An 18944-nucleotide genomic window follows, 5' to 3' on the forward strand; every position below is an offset into this window, starting at 1 on the left:
TTTTTTTTTTTTAATGATTACATGTCTCTGTACTTCTTATGAATCCTAAATAAGAGGTTGACAGTAAAGTAAACCACACATATACAGACACATACACAAACAAAATCACACAAAGAGACACAGTCCCCCCCCCTCACTCTACCCTTATAATCATCCCCAAGCATGGCCTGCTGGTGGTTCATAATCTAAATTTAAACTATACCAAGGCCAACTGCTCCTCCAGTCACTCTGGGCTCCTGCTATTTTTCCTGGACGTGGTGGGCTTATTTTGTCAGAGGCCCTCAGCCAGGCAGAGAGGCCTGTGGCTCTGCCCGGGTGAGACCGACAAAGGAGCGAGGAGGAGGAGAAGGAGAAGAAAGAGGGTGCCAGGGGAGCCTGAGGAGGATCTGCTTTCACAAAGGGGAGACACACTGGACCTGAGTTTGGGATTTTACAATAAACATTAACTTTCACAGGAATTTGGAGCTTGTCTAAGGTGAAGGCATCAAGATGGCGTCGAACACAGAAGCGGCCAAGCCGATCATCATGAATGAAGAGGAGCTGAAGAGGAAGCAGAGGGAGAAGCTTAAGAAACTACAGGCCACTGGAGGAAACCCTCGACCCGCGAGATCTCTCTTCCTGTTCAACCTCAAAAATCCCTTCCGCAAAGCCTGCATCAACATAGTGGAGTGGAAGTATCCTTTAGATCTTTCAGTCACACACACCTCAGACAACTGTGTGTATTTTAGAAGAAATTTCAGTTTAAATATTTCTTTGAAATTCAAGGATATCAAGGCATTATACATGGCATTATACAGTCAGCGCAGCATGGAGCCCCGGTTTAAAAATACTGACAGCAGGGCAGTGAATTAATAGCCTTGTTCACCTGTGGTCAGCATGCTCAAGCCAGGTCTCTTCCAAATGTGTGATGAGATGATCCCTGAAGTGTTAAGACTTTTGTAATGTTTCTGATCTGTATCAAAGTCAAGTTTGCAGCCTGTGGAGTTTCACCTGCTGTTAACCTGAGATCACCTGACAAAAGCATCAGGCAAAAAAACAATTAACAAGGTAGTCTTATTCAACTCGCTCCTTATTTTTTTTAAATGTCCAAATAGTGACTTCAGCGTCCAAGTAGGAGAAGATGAAAGAGCACAACGCGGGCTTTTGATAGCTCTTGTGGCCCCTGTAGGCAATTTTCTGCTTTTAGCCTCATGGTCATTCCTGGATCCAGACTGGAATGAGTTGATCATACCAATCCAGTGATAGGAACCTCTTGTTCACAGCGTTTAAATGCAGATACACAGACTTTGAGTTTAAGAGTGACCACATGTTAAAACGTGATGATGTGTAAAGATCTGTTCTATTTGACATTTCGTTCTGGTATGTTGGACCACGTCATAAGTCATTCCACCGCCACAGTTTAATCACATTGGTATGTGGTTTGGTAACACAGGGCTTAGGTGCTGTATAGAGAGCCAAATTATGGAAAATTACTAAAAAGTCTGAAGACCCAAAAAAAAAACTGTCCTCGTACACGGATCTCAAAATTTAAAGAGCCACTTTTTTCTTTATTTCTTTCCTGGTTAACAGTCTGTGTTCAAATGGTTTGGTCATATTCTTGGGCTCTGCAGCTGTCCCATGGCATCACACTGAGACATCATGCTGACCTGGCAGGGGAATTCTCACAGAGAGCCCCCTATGGGTGAGAATGAAGCAGCACAGCAGGCAAGATTACATTAAAGTGGAACACTTTGCTGGCTACCCAGGGGGGCTGCTTCAGGGATGATGTTTCAGGCAGCATTTAAAGGCACTAGTCAGTGCCTACAGAGCTGCTGCAGAGCTGGATTTGTTACACTGAAACACAAACGTAAAATAACTTAGTCAGATAAATAAACTGACCGTTTTATTCTTGTGAAAGATTAAGTCATCCTCCCACTCTCACCCATTAACATCGTAACATACTAAACATAAGACAATAGACCTTTGTGGATATTTTGGGGGGGCAAACTCTGATTTTTGTTGCTGTTTGTTGTTGTCGTTGTCACGATCCTGAGCATCCCCTTCCAGAACCTTTGAGATCATCATCTTATTGACCATTTTTGCAAACTGTGTAGCTTTGGCTGTGTTCCTGCCCATGCCTGAAGACGACACCAACAACACCAACTTAAATTTGGTAAATAAACATTGAGCCTTTTTTTTTTGTTGCATGTCACATGACTGTATGAGAGGCCACTGTGGTGAATGATGACTATATCGATATTTCATTTTCATAATATTCATGATACATAAAAGAATTGAAACACTAAATTAATCTCGTGTTTTGGGGCTCATGAAGGCTCAGTTTTACCATCACTAGTAGATGACTGTGCAGCTCTGATCAGCAAGTGAGTGTAGTAATATTAATTTACTACAGCTTTGAATCAGTGACAAGCTGTGGGATGCCAAACGCCATTTGAATGTGTCCAGAAACAACTCGGTTCTTTATTTGGAGCCCCATCTGTGTCTGCAGAGGAACGAGTCATCGAGTGTCTCGTTCTCAAGTAGTGTAAAAAAGCTGGTGGCAGGTGGACGATGCTGATGTATGTCCAGAAAGATATTATGTTTCAGCTTCATAGGTGTGTGTTTTAAAGCTGTGAAACTGTTGGTAGTGTATTACAGGTCACAGACTATAAAGATAAACAAGATGCACATGTGAGCAAAACATATATCTGATCATGCACCGTGCATATATTTGGCCAGTGCTTATTGGATGTGTCCTATTGACACCAATGTTATGATAAATAGATCACTTTCTCTTAGAGGTTTGGCATTTAGCACAAATGTCAGCCATCGGTTACTTTCCTACATTAAGTCAATAATACTCCACATATATCTTTGGGTTAAAGTTCATGTCAGTCTTTGTGATTTATAGCCATTTTACTTTTATTAGGAACCCAAATCTGAGCTGATCTCTTCATTGGCCCTCTTCCTAAATCCTCCTTAGTTCTCACGGTGCCATTCCTCAGGTGAAAATGCAAGAAGAGATGGACCAACCCCCTCTTTCACTGTTAGAAGTAGGTCAGCCTGAGTACCGTCACTCCACTGATGCAGGTGATACAGGAGAATCCGCCAATGTTGCCTCGTGTAACCACAGCCACGTATTCCAATAATATGATAGCTTGTAATGTTGATGCGCAGTAGCCTAGCAGGGCAGCTTTCCTTGGTGAATTCGTTTTACTCGGGGTAACACTGAGTAAAAGCCTATAAATGTGTGTACACGCGTTAATGGATGCAGGGTCAGTGATTAGGACCAGTGTTTGCTGGTTCAGCTAGAGATTATTGAGCTGATTTAGGGAAAGGGAAATAAACTGCATGTCAGTTACAGTACATACCTCAAATGAATTCTCTGTATATAGTAACCATTGTCCTTAATGTAAATATGTAAGAAAAATTGTGTATGTTTCTGTTCTGTGTCCTGTGTACTGTTTGTTTGTTTGTTTGTTTGTATATGTGTCTTTTTGGCTGCTGTTACAACCAAATTTCCCCTTGTGGGACAATTAAAGGATTATTCTATTCTATTCTATTCTATTCTATTCTATTTCTGATTGTTAGGACTGGAAGTAAGACTGGATTCCTACTGGATTCTTGAAGCTTTATCATACTGTTGTCATATTAACAGCCTTTTGTTCTACAACATCTATATTCAGATCTATATATAACCACGTCTAGTCTGAGGAAAAATCCCTGTTCTGTGTTCCTGTCCTGTGTCAACACTGATAATAAAAGCACAGAGATGGGGACAATTTGCAGATGATGCTTTCATTCAGCCACTCACATTTTATCTCTCTCCTGCAAACAGTCTGCTTCATCTTTGTCTGACACATCTCACTTGCTACATTGTGTCAAAATGTTTCATCATTCACTCTGCGGGCAATGGCCCGTCCCTCTGTTCAACCTTCTGGAGGTTATGTTTAATCTCCATCAGTATGAACAAACTGGAAACAAAAGATAATGAGCTGCTACAATGCCAGCAACAGTTTTGCTGTTTTTTTTATGCTGTTCTTCTTAGCATATGTTTCACAAGTCTGCCCAAGAAGAGAAAGAATTAAGCCTTTGCTGACCTCCAGTGGCTTTACTCATCTTTCTGTACTTGTGTGCTGCTCAGTCAGACAGCATCAAACCAAGCTCTTCTTTCACATGTCACTTTACTCTTTAAAAGATTTAATCAATCATTTAATACTTTATTAGAGAATATTATGTGAGAGTGAAAGTTTTTTGAAAGTGTTCTCATTTTGTTCCCGTTACTGCAGGAAAGTCTGGAGTATATCTTCCTGGTCATCTTCACGTTGGAGTGCTTCTTGAAGATAGTAGCGTATGGGTTTGTGTTCCATGAAGGGGCCTATTTACGAAACTGCTGGAACATATTGGACTTTGTCATCGTCTTCATGGGGTAAGAGGATGTCTTAGCTGCAGGTAGACAGCTTACTTGTTAAGAATGTAATATATATCAAAACTGAAATATAATTTGATATACATAAACAGTGTACCGGCTATGGCACTTACGGCTGTCTCATCTTTTCCTGCAGTCTCTTTACCTTATTTATGGATACTGTAAACATGGTGTCAGGTGTGCCAAAGGAGAAGGGTGGGGGGTTTGATATGAAAGCACTGAGAGCTTTCAGAGTACTGCGGCCTCTACGCCTCGTTTCTGGAGTCCCCAGTAAGAACCAATCCACACATGCTGATTCTAGATTATACACCTTAAATTCATCTGATACACTGAACATTATAGTCATGTATTATGAGTCTGTAACAGTACCAGTTTCTTATGGCTTCTATAACAAACTGGGTTTATTTGTCCACTTGCAGGCCTACAGGTGGTAATGAACTCCATCCTTAAAGCGATGCTGCCTCTTCTACACATTGCTCTGCTGGTCTTCTTACTGGTCACTATCTATGCCATCATGGGGCTGGAGCTCTTTAAGTGCAAAATGCATAAGACCTGCTATTACAAAGGCACAAGTATGTTTAAAAGAACACTGAGTGAGACATACTTATACCTGGGTCTTTACATTAAGCTGTTAAACTTGCCCCACAGATATCTATGCCACAGCAGAGGGAGAACTGCCTGCCCCCTGTGCTCAGGCTGGTAATGGACGCCGCTGCATCATCAATGGCACGGAATGTCGGCCCGGCTGGGAAGGTCCCAACAACGGGATCACCCACTTTGATAACATTGGCTTTGCCATGCTGACAGTATACCAGTGTATCACCATGGAAAGCTGGACCAAAGTGCTCTACTGGGTCAGTGGCTGAATATTGTCTCAGATTCAGTGTGCAGTTTGCAGCCAAATAAAATTCACTGATTTTGACTGACACCCTGGATTTTAGGTGAATGATGCCATAGGGAATGAATGGCCGTGGCTCTATTTTGTTCCTCTAATTCTGCTGGGCTCATTCTTCGTGCTCAATCTGGTTCTGGGTGTGCTCAGTGGGTAAGATTATCCTATTTCCGTAAATCTAACATTTTCATCTAAACAAAGAAAGAATAGAATAACGTCTGTTTGCTGTTTCACACAGAGAGTTTACCAAAGAGCGAGAAAAGGCCAGGTCACGTGGAGAGTTCCAGAAGTTACGAGAGCGTCAGCAGCTGGATGAGGACCTCCACGGCTACATGGAGTGGATCACTCACGCTGAAGTCCTGGATGCTGATAGAGAAGGAAAAGGTGCGCTCTAGAAAAAAAACAAACCTCAGAACATTTGTCAACAAAGACAATCTCCGATTACAACTCTTATTTTCTTATCAGGACTCCTGCCTTTGTCCAGTGGAGATTCAGACACAGACAGTCTGTATGACCTGGAGGGCAAGAGTCGAATAATCTATTACTAGTGAGTTTCCCACTGTGAACATTTCTAAATGCTGGCATTCAATATGAAACAGCAAGTTAGAGTTGGTTTTTGTGCTTAGCCGCCTGGCTCGGCGCTGGAACCGTTTCTTCAGGATGAAGTGCCTGGTGTACGTGAAAACCAGGGCGTTTTATTGGGTGGTGATGTTCCTGGTCTTCCTCAACACTCTGACCATAGCCACAGAGTACCACCACCAGTCTGAAAGCCTGACTTCCTTTCAAGGTTGATAATTTACATATATATTTCAATAACCAATAGTTTTGCGTATATTCCATTTGCTTATTCATTTGTCCATCTCTTCCATCATCTCAACAGATGTGGCTAGCCGGGTGCTGCTGGTGCTGTTTGTCATTGAGATGTTTGTGAAGATGTATGCTCTGGGACCCAGGGCATATTTCATGTCTCTATTTAACCGTTTTGACTTCTTTGTGGTACTATGTGGTATCCTGGAGATGATCATGCTGTCTGCAGGTGCTGTGGCTCCCCTGGGTTTCTCTGTACTCAGGTGTATCCGCCTGCTGAGGATCCTCAAAGTCACAAAGTAAGTCGAGATCACGTATAATATCCCCGTAGTATCAGCATAAGCTATTATAGCGTAACCCGTTGCCATTTACCACCTGTCGTTTGTGTTTCAGGTACTGGAAGTCACTCAGTAATCTTGTGGCCTCTCTCCTCAACTCCGTTCGCTCCATTGCCTCCCTCCTTCTTCTTCTTTTCCTCTTCATTGTCATTTTCTCACTCCTGGGCATGCAGGTTTTTGGAGGGAAATTTAACTTCTCTGACCACAGAGCCAGGCGCAGCAACTTTGACAACTTCCCTCAGGCCTTGATCAGTGTGTTTCAGGTGAGACCAGGCACTGGTTTCGTAGGGTCTTCTTTAAACTTTTAAATACAAGAAGCACTCAGAAAGCTCAAACCTCAGAGGCAGTAGAATTTCAAGCATAATTTTAAAGATAAAAAGCATTTTATGATAGTTTGACTTTATTTGACATTGAAGAAAAGGTCAAAGATCCAAAGTAATGTGATATTTGGAATCCCCACATATCATTCCCTATATGCCTCAGATGTAATGACTGATTTGTTAAAACAGATTTTTGCGTTCAGTAGTTTAAATGAAGCTCATTTCACATTTCATTTCCAGTCCTATCCATTCATACATGACAATAATTAATCATTTTTCTGCTTTTTAAACTCTTAACCGTTTCTCAGATCCTCACAGGAGAGGACTGGACATCCATCATGTACAATGGAATCATGGCCTATGGAGGCCCTGTCATTCCTGGCATTCTGGTCTCCATCTACTTCATTATTCTCTTTGTCTGTGGAAACTGTATCCTTCTCATATGCTCACACTATTATTTTGTTTTTGTTTTTTCAAACTATGCATGGAGATAATGTTAACAGGCAAGGTTCATTTCTTTTCCTGAGCTCTTTGCAAACAGATATCCTCCTCAACGTCTTCCTCGCTATCGCCGTCGACAACCTCGCAGAGGCTGAGAGTTTGACTTCAGCTCAGAAAGAAAAGGCAGAGGAGAAGTTGAGGAAGAAGCTGCTAAGGTGAAAGGGAAAAAAGCAAAACCAAAAGTTTAAGCCAGCTGAGATAATCTGCTCGATGTAATTCTTTTCCTTCTTGCCATACAGGGCAAAAATGCCTGAGAAGACTGATGAGGAGAGAGAGAGGATAGCTAAGAAACTGGCTGAGCAGAGGGCCAAGATAGAAGGCATGCCCACCACAGCCAAGGTTTCTGTTGTTTCTGGCTTCATGTCACTTCTTTACTCTTGAAATGCATGTAATTTTGCAGCATAAGTATCTAGAAGAAATTAACATCCTTGTTTTTCTTTTTTTTTTTTCTTTTTTTTTAGCTCAAAATCGATGAATTTGAGTCTAATGTCAATGAAGTGAAAGATCCATTTCCACCAGCTGATTTCCCAGGTAATACAAGAAAATAATTTTGAACCTTTCCCAGTGGTGTAATTGTACCATAGGAGGTCACTAACTGCAAGAATTTGTGTTCCTTACACCAGCTGTTTATCAAGGCTGCTGTCTTGGCTGTGTTACAGTATAAGTATAGGAACCTGTCATCACAGTTAGACTCAGCTAATTCCCCGTGTTGTGTTTATAGCACACTCCCCTGGTGACTACCATATGAAGCCTACGGCCTCATTACGGGTCTTTGCTTCAGGCTTTCATTTGAATATCTCCAGTAATCTGAGCCTTTTTTATGTATTGTAGGTGATGATGAGGAGGAAGAGCCTGAAATCCCTATCAGCCCCCGGCCCCGACCAATGGCGGATCTGCAGCTGAAGGAAGAAGCAGTTCCGTTACCTGAAGCTAGCTCCTTTTTCATTTTTGGCCCTCAGAACAAGTAGGAAACAGACCATCATCCAGCTCAACACCAACCTGAAAACAATATCATATCATAATAAATGTTGCAAACATTTACCTGTGCCTGTGTGTTTTTACAATCAAGGTTCCGTAAATTGTGCTACAAGATCATCAATGCTTCGTCCTTCACCAACTTAATCCTCCTCTTCATCCTGCTCTCCTCCATCTCATTGGCAGCTGAGGACCCCATTGATCCCAAGTCCTACAGAAACCAGGTAACAGCCAGGTGTAGGTGAACGAACTGAACAATTTCTGTTGGATGAAGGCAAATGTGACTGTTTTTTCTGTGTGCTTCTTTCAGATCTTGGCCTATGCTGATATTGTCTTCACATCTGTGTTCACCATTGAGATTGTACTGAAGGTAGATTTAACAGTGTAACAGTAGTAAAGAGCATTATTGATGGATCCAGCTCTAATGTCATGCTATGTTACATTATTGATTAACCAGCTAGTTTGTTGTAATTTTTCTGAGACCGAAGTTTAGAGGGGCCTTCTTGTTGTACTGAAGGTCAACCACTTAAAAAAGAGTCTCAGTTCAACTGTTCTCTGTTTATTTCACTGACAGATGACGGTGTATGGAGCGTTCATGCACAAAGGCTCGTTCTGTCGTAACTCTTTCAATATTCTGGATCTGATTGTGGTCGGAGTGTCTCTTCTGTCTATGGGAATGGAGTGAGTTTTCATGATAAGATGCTCAAGTTAAATGAAAAGATCACCATTGTTATTTTTTTGCTTAAATTATACTATTTTCTCAGATATGAATTTCAAGGCTGCTTTCTGCCATGTGTTCTTGTTGTGCGCAGATCCAGTGCCATCTCCGTCGTGAAGATTCTCAGGGTGTTGAGGGTGCTGAGGCCTCTCAGAGCTATCAACAGAGCCAAAGGATTAAAGGTAAAACACATGCACAGTTTGCTTGAGGCGAGAGCTGTGTGCCTGAGTGAGAGTGATCAGAGAGACTCTTTAAAAGTAAAAGTCAAATAAGTGGAAAGTTGCCTGATATCCATAAAAACTCTGTTTTCAAAATCTTACATAAAAGTCAAAAAGTATAATTAGCAACAAGTAATAGAAGTATAAAAAGTACTCATTCTATTGAAAAATGGCCCATGTAACTGATATTTTAACACAGCATATGAAATCAGAGTATTTGTTTATCACTAATACTGCCGTATTAAGTTTAGCAACTACAATTGTAAAAACGTCAGGGGTTGGCAGCATTTTTGTAAGTGAGCCACATTGACTTATCCTCCTGAGACCCTTAGTACTCATATGGGGACGATACATTTTGACTTTTCATACTTCATTAACTAATCATAAGTAGCAGGGGAAAATCAAAATGCATCCCAAACAAGAGCTAGATAAGTTAAGCAGAACACAGTGCAGGTTACAATGAAAACATTGCTAACATAAAAGAAAAATCCACCCAAATGCTATACCTATCCAACTAAATTTACCTTACCAATGGTTTTAAATGCAACACTGCATTGGTATCTCAAAACTGAGTGCACTGAAATTGAGTTAAGACCCACTCCATTCAGTTCCCTTCATTTCATTGTATAAGGCCACCTCCCATTAGGTTTGGTGGGATAATTTTCCTTTTCTTTGTAGGCCATATTAAGACAGTTTGCTGGCTTTGGGGTCATATTTTCCCCAGGTGTGAGTTAGGTAGTTTCGTCTAGTGGTCCAACCTTCACCTGCAAAGTAACTAGTAATTTTCTCTAAAAGGAATCAATAAATGTAAGAGAATATAAGTGTAAAGTAAAAGAAAATGACCGGATATTTTCAGATACATATGGATTTTGAGTGATCAATTAACATCATGTCTTTCACTTTTATGTCTAGAGTTCTCCTCAGTGTTTATTGGATTTTGTTTGTCTTATATGACAGCATGTGGTCCAGTGCGTATTTGTGGCCATCAAAACAATTGGTAACATCGTCCTGGTCACCCTGCTGCTGAATTTCATGTTTGCCTGCATAGGAGTCCAACTCTTTAAGGTAATTTTTAAATTCTGAACTAAAGCCGGGTGGCCTAAGATACCATAGATGTGATAAGTCAAAACTACTCTTTAGTAAATATAGAGAGAGATGTCTAACTGCTGAATTGTGTCACTTCCTTTCAGGGTAAATTCTACAGCTGCACAGATGTGTCCAAAGTGACTGAGGAGGAATGCCAGTAAGGAAACCAACATTCATCAGATGGCAGATTTCATTCCACCATCAGTCTATTTTAACTAATGTTCCTTGTATCTGCTCTCAGGGGATTCTACTTGAAGCATATGGAGAATTCCCTGCAAGACACAGTAGTGGCTAAGAGAGAATGGCTCAACAATGACTTTAACTTTGACAACGTGCTCAATGGAATTCTGGCTCTGTTCACCGTTTCCACATTCGAGGGCTGGCCAAAGTAAGCACAAAAGCTGTTTTGGTTTGATCAGCTGCATTTGTGATAAGCTTATTTGATGTTTTACTTTTACTTGACTGAGTGAGGAGTTAGGTGGAAAGTGACAAACGAGTATTTCCATTGACTGGAAATATTGTAAGTCATTCATTTGACCATATCTCTGTTCACTGATTTATTCATTTTTCATCTACATTTGTTTGCAGACTCTTATACAGAGCCATAGATTCAGCTGAAGAAGACATGGGTCCAGTCTTCAACAACCGTGTCGATGTGTCCATCTTCTTCATTATCTACATCATCATCATAGCCTTCTTCATGATGAACATCTTTGTGGGCTTTGTCATAGTCACCTTCCAGGAGCAGGGTGAGCAGGAGTATAAGAACTGTGAGCTGGACAAGAACCAGGTACACTGAGATGAGGCAGAGGACAGTACTACTGGTAGTCTAATTATTCAAAATAAAAACATGTTGCAACTCATTTTTTTTTCCTTAAATGTGTCTGTTGTCTGTTCGTTGTCTCTTCAGCGCCAGTGCGTGCAGTACGCTCTGAAGGCTCGTCCTCTGAAGTGCTACATACCCAAAAACCCGTACCAGTACAGGGTCTGGTACATTGTCACCTCCTGCTACTTTGAGTACCTCATGTTCTTTCTGATTATGCTGAACACTTTGTGTCTGGGGATGCAGGTATGTACATTTTGTTGCCTAATATATATTAATGGTCCTCATAGAAAATACTGAATGTCATTACTGAGTATCTTCAGTCTAGGACCAAGATGAATGTGAGAGGAGCTGATGACGCTGACAGACATTTTTCTCTAAGTTGCTCTAAATAACTGTAGGCCTATTAAAGAGGCTTCTGCACATAATGATACCCACAGACTCTGAGTAAACTTTTACACATTTGCCTTTGACAAAACGAACAATACACAAAATAATCATGACTTGAGCCAAATACTTAAACTAAGGTGTAAAGTCCCAAACATAAAATTAACATTCAGGTCATGTCATCATGCATGAATCTTTACTGATTATTCATAGATAATTGCACTAACAACATGTACACTGCAGTGCACAGCTTGTGCACAGACACCTCTGCAGGATACGCACCTCAGTTTCCTTTTAGGTTAAACATAGCTACTTTGATAGCGTGCATTAGAGAAAAAAATATTTTCCCCAGGGAAACACAGCAGCTCGTCAGTGACTGTGCCCATCTTTTATAATGGAGTCTGTTGTTAATTACGGCCCTCGGAAATTCAATATGAACTGAGAGGTTCCAGACTATTTTTAATTTGTGTATTTGTCTGGTAACCAGGTATCAGTATTTTGTGTAGTCTTCCCAAACCATGAGGGTTGTTTACGTGAGCATTCACTATAATTCTTTGACAGTTCATCACACCATGATGTGCATGTGAGGTGCTTGTTAATATATAAAAAAGGTTTGTAAAGCAGCAGAGAATGTAATGTGTAGACCAGACCTAATTATAAAAATGTCAGTGTGGGTCTAATTTATGTGTTTTTAAGTCTAATCCTACTTTATCACAATTGTAATCTTATTTAAGTAGTTTAGGCATCAGTCCTATAACTAAACAGTTGTCTGTTTACAGTTGTCTGTTTAGTTATAGGATTGTTGAATGTGGATTTGTATTTTGTTAATGCTAAAATATTTAAATATATTTATTTTCTTTCCTCTTTAAACAGCACTGTAATCAGTCGGACCACGTCACAAAGCTGTCAGACATTCTCAACTTAATCTTCACGGTGCTCTTCACCGTGGAGATGATTCTTAAGCTCATGGCCTTCAAAGCAAGGGTAAACGCTCTAACGATTATTGTCTGGATTCTTATCCACCCACTCCCACTGCCTAATGTGTCAGTATGCTTCACCTGTCTGTGCAGGGTTACTTTGGAGACCCGTGGAATGTGTTTGACTTCATTATTGTTGTTGGTAGCGTTGTTGACGTCATCCTGAGTGAAGTCGATGTGAGTACATATAAGATTTACGTACATGCATATTTTATATCAGTATTGAAGAGCACCATTATTGTTTGCTATATTAAGACATTTTTAGGCAATAGTGCCATATGATTTAGAATGACCACATGCATTTATTTAGTAATCTTACCCAGAAGCATATAATTGTGGCTCAACAGCTGATTGGCACCAGGAGAACTAGTTCACAGGACATGGTCAGTACTGTTGTCGTCCTTTCCCACCTCATCCCATCCATCTCCTCCCTCCTTGGTGCCTTGTGCAGCCTGGGATGCATTTCCATCACAAAAAACACCATCTGATGTCTTGTGCGAGCGCTTAAAAAGAGCACAATATCAAATAAGAATTCAGTGTTATATTATGTGGTAATGCTACTCGTGCTGCTCAGTTTCCTCTTGGTGATCACAGTTTTTGTTTTTCAGTCATGGTTGCACTGCAATGCCATAATTTTTCCATCCACGAGCACAAGCTTGCAGCAGTTTCACTTTTGTTGAATCGAAGCCCATATTTCACCTGTTCCTCCCCATCAATCCCTCTGCCACCCATGCACCTCACTGCTCATCTGTCTATCCTCTACAGAGTGCCCTGGCCGATAGTGGAGGACTGTACTGTCTCCATGGCTGTGTAAATATCTGATCTGCACTGCTGCATGAGCTCTGCTGTGTGAGCACGCCACTAAAGTATAGCACTAATGTAACAGACCGTGTGTTGCTTAACCTTCTGGTAAAACCTTTCTGTTTACACTGTCTGCGTCATCTTACATAGCGAATATAAAACAAATCTCAAGGGCGTGGCTATATTATGTTTCAGTATGGCTCATACTGTTTTTTATAAACACAGCTATGTCTCAAGACTGTGTACTATATTGGTAGGAAGTATTAATCATTGCTTGACTGCAAAAAAGTTAATATGTCCAAAATAAAGCGTGTGTAGCTTGTCTACTTTGCATGAGTTACAAGCGGCTTTGATCTGAAAGCTTTGTAACTCATCAAAAGTGGAAAATGACTCTAATATTAACCCTATTTTGAAGTCATATTTTAATAATATTTAACATTATATTAAATGCAACACATACCGCTGCAACCTCTCACTTCTTCGTCTGCTTTGTTCAGGAGACGAATCCAATGCAAGTCATTGCGGTAAGCCTGAACTCTTCAGACATTTAAAACCAGTCATGTTTTTGTCTTTTACTTGAGGTTTCATTTCATGAAATTCCTTCTTTGTGTCCAAAGGCCTCTGAAAATGCTTCTGTTTCCATCACTTTCTTCCGACTCTTCCGTGTTATGCGTCTGGTCAAACTGCTGAACCGTTCGGAGGGCATCCGTAACCTGCTGTGGACCTTCATCAAATCTTTCCAGGTCATCATTGAAATCGTTGTTGTCGTGATTTTTTATTTCAAGTCTCCATTGCGCTTCCGAGTGATTGCTTTTTAATAATGTCATTGTTTTCTGCCTACAGGCTCTGCCTCATGTAGCTCTGCTCATCGTGATGCTCTTCTTTATCTACTCTGTCGTTGGGATGCAGGTACAGAAAAAAAAACTGTAAAAAAAAAATGTCACTGGTTACATTTTGCTATTTTTTGTTATTGATGAATGACACTGAATTTTAAATTTCATTGTTTCAACCTTTAGATCTTTGGAAAGATAGCATTAGTGGATGGTACCCAAATCAACCGCAACAACAACTTCCAGACATTCCCTCAGGCTGTTCTGATGTTATTCCGGTGAGACCAGGTTCTGGGCTTCAAATGTGTTTTGAACACAAAACAACATTTCATTGTTTGGTTTATGTTTACATATCCAGATGTGCCACTGGAGAGGCTTGGCAAGAGGTCATGATGGCGTCAATGTATGGAAAAAAGTGTGACCCCAAGTCTGACTTCCTGCCAGGAGAAGAGTACACCTGTGGGTCCAATTTTGCTGTCTTTTACTTCCTCAGCTTCTACTGTCTCTGTGCCTTCTTGGTGAGAATTCAACATTTTTCTTTATCTATTATATATAGTCATATTATAGGGATGATCTATGAAACGAAAAATATAGAAATGCTCAAACCATTGTACATTTAACCACCTGTCTTTCATTTATTCAAGATCCTCAACTTGTTCGTAGCCGTTATTATGGACAATTTTGACTATCTGACCCGTGATTGGTCTCTGCTTGGTCCACACCATCTGGATGAGTTTAAAAAGATCTGGGCTGAATATGATCCCGAAGCTACGTGAGTGTGAAATCTCATTTCTTAACTCATTTATTTTCAAATAACCCTTGGGATGCTGTTTAATTGGGTATTACTCGGGATGTTTCTCTGATCTAACAGGGGGAGAATCAAACATCTGGATGTGGTGACGCTGCTGCGAAGTATTCAGCCTCCTCTGGGCTTTGGCAAATTCTGTCCTCACCGGGCTGCATGCAAGGTACAGAAAGGCATAAAGTAACACTGTGTGGTGCTTGCAAGTATGCAGGAGCCCATATTAAAGTTTTCCTGCTTTTTGTAGCGCTTGGTCGGTATGAACATGCCTCTCAACAGTGATGGCACGGTCACCTTTAACGCCACCCTCTTCGCTCTGGTCAGGACTGCACTCAAAATTAAAACGGAAGGTATGGTGTACCCAGACTTGTACATGTTTTATACAACATACATGTTTCCTTCACCCTCATCTGCTACTACTGTAACAACCCTCCGTTATCTTGAATCGTTCCTAACAGGTAATTTTGAGCAGGCCAATGAGGAGCTGAGAGCCATTATAAAGAAGATCTGGAAGCGCACCAGCATGAAACTGTTAGACCAGGTCATTCCTCCTATTGGAGGTGAGGCAGTAGTATATGTCATGTTTCACATTTACAAAATAATCCAGCTCTGAACACAGAGCGCACTGTGATTATGTTATGTCTGGTTATAGATGATGAGGTGACTGTGGGGAAATTCTACGCCACCTTCCTTTTGCAAGACCATTTGCGCAAGTTCATCAAGCGTCAAGAGGAGTATTACGGCTACCGTCCAACTAAGAAGAGTGCCTCAGGTCCAGAGATCCAGGTGAGCTGGGGTTTTCCTTTTCCGTTTTTGCAGTTCAGCTTACAGTGCAAGTAAATGTACTCAATACTGTATATCAGCAGTACTCAGCTTTATCTCACGGTGATATGTTCCTCTGTCCTTCATTTATCCACATTCTCCATGTTTTTCTAGGCGGGTCTGAGGAGTATAGAGGAAGAAGCAGCTCCAGAAATGCACAGAGCCATCTCAGGAGACCTGCAGAATGAAGAAGAGATGGAAAGAGCCATGGAGGAGGCAGGAGAAGAGGCCATTTATCAGGTGCAAAACAATGTCAGCAACAATACGGTGCATTCGTATTCCCATTCTGCAGCACCTTTGTTATGGCCTCCTTTATTTGTTTTATTAAAAAAAAAACAATCTTTAGTGGATGGAGACCTTTTTTTGAATTTCCATTCATTAGAAACCTTTCCGAAAACTTGAAAAGCAGTCAGATGATATCAGCTTAAATATAAATGCAAATACACAATATTTCAGTAAACCTGCCTTTACATTGTTGTGTATTATTTCATTATTAATATGTATCTTGCTTTGTATTTGCAGCGTTCACACCACCTGTTTGGTAACCGGGTAGAGTCGTTCTCCACTGAGCCGGCTAACACTCAGTCCCAACAGGTGACCAACATGCGGCCGCTCAGTTTCGCTGAAAGCCAGCCCGAGTCCCCACCAAGCTCAGCCTCAGCCTTGGTGTCTGGTACAGAATTTTTCCCCACAGCTCCACCAAAGAGCAACACTAACAACAACGCCTTTGCAGAGTGAGTACCAAAGTGCTCTCCTCATCAGTATGATGCCATACAAGTGCCGTTATGAGTGATCATTTTTGTTCCCTCTCAGATTTTCATTTGAAAGAGAAGGGACTCCAGATGACTTTTACAATCCTTGTGAGGATGAGGAGGCAGGTATGGCACAAGCAACGAGACATGATATGCCGCATATGTTAAATCGGAACCACAAAACAAGTCCAATCAAAGATGAAGGTCTTTGATAAGACTTTTTAATGTTGCCATGGAAAATTCTGGACGGATAATAACTCCAAATTAATAAACTGAGACATGAGCCATAGGAATGCTTCGTAATTGCTTATTTATATATTCATTAATGTATTTATTTTACCTCTTTTAGCCAGCAGACATGCCTGGAACTTCACAGTGAGAACAGACAGAACACAGGTAATATTTTATTGAAGGTTGACTCATCCAAGAACAGATTATGCAGGCGATATATGAATACTTACCTTCTCTATGCAGTTCCCTTATGACCCTAACTATGGTGACAGTCAGAGTCAGAGTTCACGCACTGCAGCCGACCACCTCGTCCAAGAGGTAGGTGTCAAAGTGGCTGATCAGGTCTTCTTTTCTACTCTAATTAATTGCCATGTCTGACATCTGCTGTCAGGTTTGTCAGAGACGGGTTAAGTTAAAGCTAGTTCTGGACTGAATTAACTTATAGAATAACTGAAAGTATTGTATAATTGAACATAACACAATGGTTATTAATACACTAAAAATAATACTGTACGTGAGCACAAACCTGAATGTTGTTGTTTCTTTAGGCTCTAGAGAAGGGTGGACTGGTCTCCCTGGCCAGGGACCCGGGCTTTGTCTCATTAACGAAGAAAGAGATGGCTGAAGCCATGCACATCTCAGTATCTGACATGGAGGGTGTGGCTCAGGGCATCCTGAAAGAACGCTCCAGCAGCATGACCCCCGTTAAAAAGCGGCGTCCCATCCCTGTCCCTCCTCCTGCCCCAGCGGCGGCAACAGTGGTAACAGGCCGGCCAGATCCGGCTGTGAGGAGAAAGAAACGTCCAATTCCCACGGTTCCCTCCGCACGGGGACCGTCTGAAGCCGACTCCGGAGTGTAGGGACTGCCACCTGGATTTTACATGGTTATCATGACAGTTTTGTATTTTGAACACTAGTGTGTGACTCCAACTCACATCACTTTACCAAGCTTGTTGCTTCTTTGAAAATCTGTATCAGTCAGGATGGCTCAGTGCCTACAGACAGTTTGGATACGGTTTCATGTTTTGGTTGAAACATTAACTGAGAAGTAACAATATATCTGATAATGAAACATCTAATACTTCAGATTTGACGAATTAATAAAAACGCTGTACTTGTCTCAGAGTAAATGGATTGATGCACTTCTTTCTTTGTAGTGTTTGTTGAGGTTATCCATTCCATAGCCTTTGGGACAGCCACGTCAGTGAGCCGAGTGTCTTACTAATGAGGAATGAGGAAGGTCAGAAAGTGACCTGTGGTGAAAATGTCACTCAGTGAATTCATACAGAAGGTAACTTTACTGCGTCTTTACTGTGATGCAGTTCAAACAGGACAATGGCACAGGACTCCACTAGGGGGAACCAGTGGTTTCTTTGCATTCAGGCCCCAAAATATTTAAGCGTCTTAAAGGGGCTCTGGTGCTAACAGTGCAAGATGAAGGCTGTGAAGCAGTGTCCTCTGATCTGTTAGGATTTCACAGTGTTGTAATCTGTTAGTGTCGAACAAGATTTCTTTTGTTCACAAATGTTGTTATATTAACCGTGAGGGGAAACTGAGGTAAATCTAATGGAATTATTAACTACTGATCGAGCTATAATAAATATTTTATGAATTTCAAACACAAACTGAAGCAGTTGAGCAGTGCCTACAGTTTTTACGTCACTCTAACGCTACACGTTTTGTGTTTCACACATAAATTCGTAATGAATAAGTGCTGGAAGAAGTTTAGTAAAGATTCATCAGCATACCTGGGGTATGGTTGATCTAGCTTGATACGTCACTGAAGCTTGTCATTTTATTCATAACTGTGTGGATAGGATTTTTGCATTGTTTCGTGTTTGTGCTTAACATCAGGTATCGACAGGACTGTTTTGTTTTATACATTATCCTCTGACCTGCTGTCATGCATACTTATTGTTTAAAATGATGGAGATACTATTAGTTTGAGTTATTCTCCCATCATAATTCTAAAGTTCTAAATCTGTGCCACTGAGGCTTGGTTTTACTTTGGTATGTTCACCTTGGCAAAAAAAAATAAATCATCCAGAAGATGTACTTCTCGAGGTTTTATTTAATGACTGACGTCTGACAACAAAATGATAAGTGTTCAAATAATCAAAACTAATGAGAGAAATATACTTGTGCAACGAGTTAATGCAGACACAGGCTTTACTGAGAAGCAAAGTGCACGCTTTCATTGGTGCCTCTGTAGACGTTTGTGTGAAAACAAAGACTATAAATAGCCTCGCCTACCAA

General features: G+C 41.0%; 1 protein-coding gene across 2 annotated transcripts; it reads left to right on the forward strand.

Annotated features, from left to right (window-relative positions):
• The first annotated feature begins 218 nt into the window (after positions 1-218).
• Positions 219-18743, forward strand: cacna1sb (calcium channel, voltage-dependent, L type, alpha 1S subunit, b). 2 transcript variants are annotated; one of them, XM_003448235.5, is made up of 45 exons: positions 220-674; positions 2047-2152; positions 4269-4408; positions 4545-4678; positions 4828-4980; positions 5057-5262; positions 5350-5453; positions 5539-5684; positions 5766-5847; positions 5927-6087; positions 6181-6406; positions 6501-6708; positions 7074-7194; positions 7307-7421; positions 7506-7605; positions 7728-7797; positions 8098-8230; positions 8336-8465; positions 8552-8611; positions 8816-8922; positions 9054-9141; positions 10135-10242; positions 10368-10420; positions 10505-10651; positions 10852-11053; positions 11174-11332; positions 12347-12457; positions 12544-12627; positions 13216-13260; positions 13749-13775; positions 13869-13994; positions 14095-14160; positions 14268-14359; positions 14440-14599; positions 14726-14853; positions 14953-15049; positions 15131-15233; positions 15342-15443; positions 15536-15669; positions 15820-15945; positions 16228-16439; positions 16519-16583; positions 16807-16853; positions 16932-17006; positions 17237-18743. In XM_003448235.5, exons 1-45 carry the CDS (start codon positions 490-492, stop codon positions 17546-17548), a joined length of 5556 nt encoding a protein of 1851 aa, XP_003448283.1. In that variant the 5' UTR covers positions 220-489; the 3' UTR covers positions 17549-18743. The 2 variants fall into 2 exon arrangements, with proteins under 2 accessions (XP_019205092.1, XP_003448283.1); XM_019349547.2 differs by having other exon boundaries at positions 219-674; positions 15131-15443.
• Positions 18744-18944: the final 201 nt, after the last annotated feature.

The sequence above is a fragment of the Oreochromis niloticus genome, linkage group LG20, assembly GCF_001858045.2.
Source record: "Oreochromis niloticus isolate F11D_XX linkage group LG20, O_niloticus_UMD_NMBU, whole genome shotgun sequence".
Lineage (NCBI taxonomy): Eukaryota > Metazoa > Chordata > Actinopteri > Cichliformes > Cichlidae > Oreochromis > Oreochromis niloticus.

Excerpts from the sequence above, each read along its gene's own strand:
- cacna1sb (XM_019349547.2), top strand. The coding sequence starts at position 490 with ATGGCGTCGAACACAGAAGCGGCCAAGCCGATCATCATGAATGAAGAG. Across the intron at positions 14,600-14,725 it reads ACTGTCTCTGTGCCTTCTTG|ATCCTCAACTTGTTCGTAGC; the intron begins GTGAGAATTCAA and ends CATTTATTCAAG. Across the intron at positions 14,854-14,952 it reads GAATATGATCCCGAAGCTAC|GGGGAGAATCAAACATCTGG; the intron begins GTGAGTGTGAAA and ends CTGATCTAACAG.